This window comes from Clinocottus analis, unplaced genomic scaffold, assembly GCF_023055335.1.
Source record: "Clinocottus analis isolate CAN_PGR_092001 unplaced genomic scaffold, fCliAna1.0.p SCAF_16, whole genome shotgun sequence".
Classification (NCBI taxonomy): Eukaryota; Metazoa; Chordata; class Actinopteri; order Perciformes; family Cottidae; genus Clinocottus; species Clinocottus analis.
This window is the reverse complement of record NW_027175887.1, coordinates 7,492,699-7,501,495: the sequence shown is the minus strand read 5'-3', so window position 1 is coordinate 7,501,495 and position 8,797 is coordinate 7,492,699. Positions and strand designations below refer to the sequence as shown.

The following is an 8,797-nucleotide window of genomic DNA, read 5'->3' as shown; positions in this document are numbered from 1 at the left end:
CACTCAGTCACACACATCATCCCAAAGAATGACGCATTATGTGAAAGGTTTTCTGATGCTCTTGTTGACTTAAAGAAACAAGTGAAAGCATTGAGCAACTAACAGCACATGTATGTTGGTGGAAAGCTTAGATAACATGGGCGTCCATGTTGGGTCACTAAAGGCTTTGGATTCATTTGTAACTGTTGGTATTGAGAGGGTTTCTGATGTTCATAAGCCCTCATTATGTTGTTGTTAAATGTCTGAGCCCTTTTGAAACTCCTGGATGAGCTGTTTCTTCAAACTAAAATACCAATACATACCAAAAAACAGAGATTTCCAAGTGTATCATACATGAACACATGAATAAGCAGAACAGTAACCATAGTGTGTTAAGTTGGTTCAAGGTTCCCTGATTGGGAGAAATGTCAATATTTGTCAAAGCAAAGGGAGTCAATCAGAGAATAATTCTTCCGATGAAAGAGAGGAGGGACAGTGAAGTGACATTTTGGGAAACGTAAGTTCAGGTGTTTGACAAGCCGGTGCAGGTGTTTGTCTGCATCTTAGACAGCTCTATTTTTGGCTACAATTATCTTTCCGCCAGGATATACAGCAACACTCATCATGAGCGAGGATATTACAGCAAGCGAACCCACCTGCTCAGCAGACCTGGCTGCAATCAGTGAGCATGATGAATAGTGTCTGTCTGCGTCTGTCATCCCTTAACTGACAGCATATATAACCCTCGTTTCATTGAGATAAACGCTGATGAAAACATTACCTTTTTTTTTTGCAAATTCTTAATATAAAAATCTAACATTTGTATCCAATTAAACTTTTGTGGCAGGAGATTAATAAAAGTCTGAGTATTGACTCAGTAGTAAAGATACACGTCTACGAACGCATGAACTGACATGAAAAATGGATGGAACACTTGTTAGAAACCAAAACAAAAGGAGTCATCAACTCTAGTCATGTTTTATTGTTGTTAACTTTACATCGTAGCGTGTAGCATTGGTCAGAACTAACGTTATATTCCCACCTGCAGGGGTTTCTTCCCCGCCAAAAAAAAGCAGCAGTCATCTGCGTCTTTGCTACAAGACTCAGGAGTCAGAACTTCTATTAGATCGACATAAAAAAAAAGACAACACAGTGAATACAAGAGAGGGTTGCACGCTATTGGGAGAAGCAGGATACGGGGCTGAGTGACAGGAGTGGAAGTTGTGGAGGGGAGCAGGTGGGAGGCACATGGGAACACAAATTCACAGCGTGTCCTTGGCGACGAGTGCAGCGACAGCCAGCTTCGGTGTAGCATCACTCTCATTAGTGGCAGGGCCTGTCAGCATGGCTTCAGTCAGCAGGACTCCCGACAAAGCAGGATGCTTGATTACAGTGTTTGAGCTGTGATTTCCATCCATCCAGCTTTTTTCCAAGCCTCTTTTTTTTCCCCTTTTCACTCCTGTCATTCCCCCCAATCAAAAATATTAATAAAATAAGGGTTTCTGGTGCTGTGGGATTTGTTGAAGGTTATCCACACGGCACTTTCCGCTGTCTCTGCATCTCTATCTCTATTTACTATCAGTCACACGCGACAGAAATTGGCCGGTGAATTGGGAGGAGGGATATTGGTGGAGAAACTGGAGGCTTGAGGACAACGACAGCTTCCAAGCACCTCCTCCACACCTCCAACCTGGATCTGTCCCCATCACCCGTGCTGGATAAGTGGGCAAGCCCTGACGGGTCTTGGTGTCAAAAAAAATGTCTTATCGGGTTGTGTTCAAGAGAAAAGACACCACCACCTGGGTGTGTGATGAATAGAGGATGCGCAGAAGAGCAGAAGTGAAGCGATGGGGGAAAGTTGTTCCTGTTTAATTTGGCTCACTTCGTTGTGCCCCTTGATAACTTTTTTTTTTTTTGTATAAAGGGTATGCATGTGACATCACTGTAAATGTTGCCATGGTCACTGCTCTCAGAGTGGAAAGCATTCAAACATAGCATCTGCCATTGGTGCAGTCACATGGAAATAAACACAGCTAAAATGGGCTGGTGACTGCACGAACGGATTTAGACAGAATTCCGGCAAACTGTTAAATGTGCGAGATGATGGAAATCCTGATGCCAAAAGTCATATATCAAGCACACCTTTAAATCTCATCTTGAATGCCAGTCAGCTGTCTCTGTTGTTTGATGTCCTTGAGCTTTTGGGATTTCCCTGGTGTCAGTAAAGGTACATGTTTGTAAACTCAAATCCCAACGTCTCCAGCTCACTGACTGTCCGGTATGTCGGACAAAACAATTGTTGTTGTATCACCTGGTTTTGAAGTTGTACCCTTTGAAAGCAGCAGTAGCAGATTGTTTGGCCGCTCTGTGAGGTTTAGGGTTGTAACATGAGAAAAGGTGACATCGACACATACTAAATTGACTTCGATGATTTCCACTCGGCGCCAATCTGAGCACACGTCTAATCAGCCAGAGGTGAGTCACGAATGCGCTAATTGAAAACACCTCTTCAGGTAACACAAGCAACAACACACAAGCAGAGGTGGCTGCTGCTAACACAAAGGAATTAAAAGCAAAATAGCACCAGCCAAGGTAAAAAAAAAAAAGAAACACATGGTCCAAATTTAACTGCAGTTCTGCCAAAAAGCTGCTCTGACATACACACACCTCTCTTTTCCTGCCTGAATCCAATTCTGGTGTCTGCAAAAACCCAACTCCCTCTTGTACTTCCCTTGGCACATTTCACATCCACAGAACCACCAGACAACCTCCACACACATATTAGCTGAACACAACCGCTACTTGTCAAGGCCTCTCTCATGGCAGCTACTCTAAAAAAAAAAAGCTACAAATGAGGGTGAGTTATTATTAAAATCCAACATGTTACCAGTGATTTCCTGTAGTTTTTACTGGAACAGGCTACACATTTAAGACAAGTGACCTACATTCTACTCACAGCTGGACAAACGCTGAACATATAGATGTTTTTGGTAATAATTCTAATGAGGAAGTATATGAGTATTTAATGTTTATATGATGGGTTTTATGGCATTAAAGGTGATGACGAAAGGAGAGGGAAAAAAAAGAAATAAAAGGTGATGACTGATTTCGGTTTGGGCCATGAGACCATGAGAACCAAACTTTATGGAAGATCTTTGTGTTCAGTTGTTGATTCCTTAATGATCTGAAAAGAAATGACATCAGAGTTAGAAATAGAAACGCAGATCCCAAGTGAGTTTTTACTGCAAATGACATCAGCTGTGTTGAGAGACAGCCAATGAGTGTGAAAACCTGCAGAAGGGTTCAACATTGCCCTCCAGAGGGAATGAGTGAGAGGTGCAATGTGCAGATTGGCCCTGTGTGGTTTTTAAAAGCACCTACCTCCCCATCTCTCGTCTCCACAGTTCGGACCAGGATGCGCCGCTTCACGTGCGCCTCTTGGGTCTTAGGGTCCAGGTTAGTTTCTAATAGATGAAAGTGCAAGTCCAAAAAATACACGTTTAATATCCTGTGTTCAATGACATCGTAGTAAGCCTTCAGGTACTGTTACACAAAGTTAAAGTTGAAGGATGAGGGCACAAGAGGGACTGCCCATTAATCAATCACAATTTTATCTTGAAATGTGACAACAGCACACATCCCAAAATATGACATTTGAGATGGGAAAAGAATGTCAGATGCTAAGAAGATATTTCTACAACCTCGCGAGGCAGGAAGCCATGTTTTTGTTTTGTGTTTCAGGCATTTTAAGACTTTACTAGATAACCAAGAGGGGTGAGGTGACAGGAATAGAGCCGGGGAACAACATGATGCAACAATTGTTATACATATTTAATGTGCCAAAAGTATTTTGGGGTTCTCCTCTATCATTCTTGTTGTAAATTATCCTTCATATTAAAAATCCATAATACTTGCGGAGCACTTTCCAAAAAGCAAAAACATCCAAATTAATAAAGGGATGAGAATATTGAGGCATCACATTTCTTACTGACCTCTAAACTGCATGTTGGAAAAGCTCTGAACTGGAATGGTGATCCTGGATGATGACGATAAAAAAAAAGAAGAAAGAATATTTCCCATTACTAAGTTATCACTACTTGTTTATCTTATTTGTTGATTGTGTCGAAGAGCTCTGGCTCACCTGCTCTCCTCGCCCTCCAGCAGCTTCCTGTAGGTGGCGATCTCGATGTCCAGGGCCAGCTTGACGTTGAGAAGGTCCTGGTACTCCTGCAGGTGTCTCGCCATCTCATCCTTCAGAGCGCGCATGTCCTCCTCCAGACGGCTCACCGTATCATGGTAACCAGACGTCTCCATAGCGAAGCGGTCCTCCATCTCCCGGAGCTGGCGTTCCAGAGACTCGTTCTCAAGGAGCGGAGACAAGACGAAGTAATGAACACCAACATCCACGTGGCAGACTGTAGTTCACTGAGGATTTATTTTAATGTTCGACACTGATTATTTTAAAAGGGCAATTCGGCTGCCAACACGAATACTGTGGACCCAATACACACAACGTGTCACCGCTCTAATACTGTCTGACTTCACTGGGATTTTGTAGAGTCATAATGTATTATTTAAATACTTTGAATCGCCGAATTTGACTGAATATGTAATTGAAGCTGCATCATGTCCATTTGACCAGAGATGGATCACAATGGCAAGTATGATCTTAACACGCTATGTTTTCTGGTTCGGTGGACTTACTGTCCCTTTGAGAGCCTCAAAATCACAGGCCACCACTTGAATCTGACGCCGGTACTCATTGGCCTCTTGTTTGGCTTGGCGCAGGGCTTCTGCATTTCGACTGGCTGCATCTGTCAGGTCAGCAAACTGTGTAGAAAAGCAAACAGTCCAAACGTCTGTATACATCTTTTTTTATACGCTTAATGAAAAGGCATGTCTTTGAGTCTTCTGACCTTGGATCGGTACCAGTCCTCCGTCTCCTGCATGTTTGAGGAGGCCATGGTTTCATATTGGACCCGGATGTCCCTCAGAGCAGCAGTCAGGTCTGGTTTGGATACATCCAGATCAACGTGCACCTGTTGGGCCATGTTCTGCTCATGTAACTCACGCAGCTCCTGAGAGGGGGAAGGGTTCCAATTAAAGGTTATAGGTACAGGTAGAGATAGTTAAAGTTGGTTGATTTTTTTTCAATTGTACCTTACCTCCTCATGAGTCTTCTTCAGGAAGTTTATCTCTTCCTGCAGGGCATCGATCTTCCTCTCTAACTGGACCCGATTGAGAGCCGCCTCATCCACATCCTACGCCAAGAATGAAGCACACGGAGGAGTGATGGGGGGGACACTCAGGCGTACTGACATTGTACATATTTGGATCCTGATCCGAGTTACCTGTCTGTAGGCATTCAGGTTGTTTTCTGCATCCTGTCGGAGGCCAATCTCATCTTGCAACCTGAGTATGTCACAAAAGAGTAAAAGCTTTACTCACACTCACCATGCAATGTTGATTTAAAACCATCTGAAACAAACTGCATCTAATCATGTATAAACTTAATTGACATGGAAAAAACATCATATATCATAACATACATATTGATGATGTATTTACTTGGAATATTTTCAAATAACAAAAATCTATCAAAAAATCTTAATAATTTTCATTTTTGATCTCATGCCTGTCAGTATTTTTGCTCCGTTATGGCACAACATCATTAAAAGAGAAATAAGCAAACAGTTTTCTGCAATTCAAATGAGACATTCCTGCATAATAAGAGTCAACGATACTGAAAAATCCCATTTCAAGCATTTTAATCAGATTTTTACTGAGAGCTTTAGCGCTGCTCGTTGTGCTTCAGTAGACGACGGGGGCTCAGCTGAAAGGGCAGCTTCTGCATCGTTACACATTCACTCCAATCTAACAGCCAGAGGCCTTTCCCACGGGATGGAGTTCACACACACACACACACACACACACACACACACACACACACACACACACACACACACACACACACACACACACACAAAGGGTGCATGTGCGCATGCACAACCTCACACGTAGACAAACACACCACACTGCAATCCATCTGAGGCTTGGACACATTGATGCCCAGACTCTGGGTAACATCTGGATAGATTCATGCAGAATTTGCGGAATGAAATCAAAAAAGTGACCTTCGATCTTCTCAGCACACGGCCATCACTATTTACTCTGCGTTCTCCCTGGCTGCTGCATATTGATCAGAGGGCAGAGAGGAGTCCACTTTACCACCCTCAGGAACATTAAATACTGTATTGCTCTTATTAAATATATGTATAGATTTATGCTGCATGTGTTCTATACATTAAAATCGAGTGGATTTGTGACTGAATCAGTGTTTTGGAGTAACTGGAGAAGAGAACATCTGCCTGGCTGTCTGCTTCCTTTGTGGACGGCTGCCATTGTGATTTCCCTCATTCCTCCACACTCACTCAATGGCGACGAGGGGGTTCAGTCAGGATCAAGTTTGTAAAGAGGGATCCAGGAGAAAAGCTCGGTCAGAGCTCAGGGGTCTGCATTCCAATGAAGCAGAGAACAACAAAATCTGCATGTAAATGCATTCGTAATTAAAAAAAGGAAGAAAAAAAAGATTAGCTAGATAAATTAGCTATGCAAAAAACATGTCTTATTTTGTTGTGATAGAATGAATCAGAATTTATTTGCCCACCGTTGTGGTTTTTTACAAAATCGCAGATGTGAGTTTTGGCACTCTTCCTGTTACGTGGCCCCTGTGAAGGTATCAATTAACATGTATTCATGTTTTAAATGCATATTTATGCTGTCCACAAAGCTGTGCAGGATTCCTTCTTTATTTATATATGAGCCATTGAGCTGATCTACAAACTTTCAATACACTTTTTAAGTGCAACATTTAATATACATGTATTGTCATCATCAGAAAGTACAAGGAATAATGCAAAATGAGTTGCAACACCATGATCCTCCAGCTACACGAGTCCCGCTGTGTTTCCTCCTACCTCTGCTTGAGCGTGGCCAGATCTGCAGCCAGGTTGTCCTTCTCTATCTCCTGCCGAGCTTTGCTTGTAGTGAGACCGTCCACCTGCCGCCGCAGCTCTCTCAGCTCCTCCTGGTAGATGTCCCCCAGGCGGCTGGGCTCCTTCCCCTTCAGCTGAGTCAGCTCTGCCACCAGCACCTTGTTCTGCTGCTCCAACAGGCGCACCTTATCTAAAAAGCTGGCGAAGCGGTCATTCAGGCCCATCATCTCCATCTTCTCGTTGGTGCGCGTCTCCTTGTACTGGGCCTTCATCAGGGAGTCAGCTGAGAAGTCCAGCCGGTCCACGGGGCTCCCCAGGAGCAGGGCTGCGTTGCTGGAGCCCAAGGAGATCCGGGACACCGGGCTGGAGTAGGTGAGGTTGCGAGGGGTGCCGTGCCAGGAGAAGCGGTTGGAAGAAAGGCTCCCAATTCTGGCTCCTGTGCTGCCCGAGCCCTGAGGCCCAAAACGCTTCCTGTACGAGGACTGGACTCTCTGACTCTCCATGATGGGGAATGAAGCTCACTCGGGGCACAAACAGGGTTCTTATAGAGGCAGGCGAAGCCCCCAAGTCCAAAGCAGGGAGGCCACAGGGTGCGGCGGGGAGAAAGGAGGGTGGCAGGCAGTGAATGGGACAAAAAGAGAGAGCGAAGGGGTGGTTTACATGACACTCAAAGAGCTGTGTGCCAGGGATTGTCTATGCTCGTCCACTCAACTACAAATGTCTCTTGGCCTTCTCCCTCTCTCTCCCTCTCTACTCCTTTCTCCCCAGGCCTGTGACTCACTCTTTCTCTCTCTATCGCTTACTTTCACCCCTTTCTCTCTTTCTATCTGTTCCAGCTTCATGAAAAGGAATTTGTGCAACAGGGTTTGGTCTCCAATTCAACCTGACCACACATGCACTCAAAAACATGTTTTGATGGAACAACGGGACGGAGCTATTCGGAGGAGGTCTTCACACTCTGATCATAGGAAGCAACTACACAGTCAAAGCAAAACAATTAGACTCAGAAGGGAAATATTACATGTGTTGGTGTGTTGCACAATGTCCAACGTATGATATTGGTGATGCAAATAATTATATGAATTGAACAAACTAAAGTTTCTTTGCAGATACATTTAACCAAACTTACATTTCTGTAACACCCTATGTGTATGTGTGTGTGTGTGTGTGTGTGTGTCTTCCCAGTGTTTCTTGATTGTTAATTCCCTTCACCTGTTCTCGTTCCAGACTCCTCCCTCCTCCTGTGTCTTCCCCTGGTGTGATTGTAAAACCCCGCCCTCATTGTTTCCACCTGTGCCTCGTTGCCTGCCTTCTCCTGTGTATTTAGTCTGTCTTTCCCTTGTGAGTTGCAGGATTGTATTTGTCTACCCACATGTTGGAGTGCCTTAAAGCTGTAGTTTTCAAGCGTTTCCCATACCAGTCTGTTCTCTTTGTTTTGTAACTTTGAGCAGATCCTCCCACCTGGCCTCCTGTCTGTTTCCTGTGCTCCTGAGTCTCTGCCCCTCACATTCGGCCGTGACAATTTCATGGCACGCAAATCATTTTGCGATGAAGCAGGTGTACCAAGTCACATGGTGTGTACTAAAGTGTCAAAAGCACTGGAGCCAATGAACACATGGGTGCATGTAATGTGCCCATGCTCGGCAACATCGCCAAACATCATCTCCAGTTGGTCGACTGTCATGCTGCAGAAGCTCCAGCTCACGCATGGGCTGTTTGTAGCCGAGGACTCTGGTGTTATTAGACGTCCTGTTTGACTCCAAAGAAAGATGGATGGTTGAGACGTGGGGTAGTGGGAGGAAGGGAGAACCCCAGAGGGACTA

General features: G+C 44.3%; 1 protein-coding gene across 1 annotated transcript; it reads right to left on the bottom strand.

Moving 5' to 3' along the window:
• Window positions 1-941: 941 nt before the first annotated feature.
• Window positions 942-7,557, bottom strand: gfap (glial fibrillary acidic protein). Its single transcript, XM_068579255.1, has 9 exons — window positions 6,957-7,557; window positions 5,331-5,391; window positions 5,145-5,240; window positions 4,896-5,057; window positions 4,684-4,809; window positions 4,121-4,341; window positions 3,972-4,015; window positions 3,361-3,443; window positions 942-3,163 (listed from the first exon to the last, which is right to left on the bottom strand). The coding sequence occupies exons 1-9, from the start codon at window positions 7,475-7,477 to the stop codon at window positions 3,122-3,124; spliced, it is 1,356 nt and encodes a 451-aa protein (XP_068435356.1). The 5' UTR covers window positions 7,478-7,557; the 3' UTR covers window positions 942-3,121.
• Window positions 7,558-8,797: the final 1,240 nt, after the last annotated feature.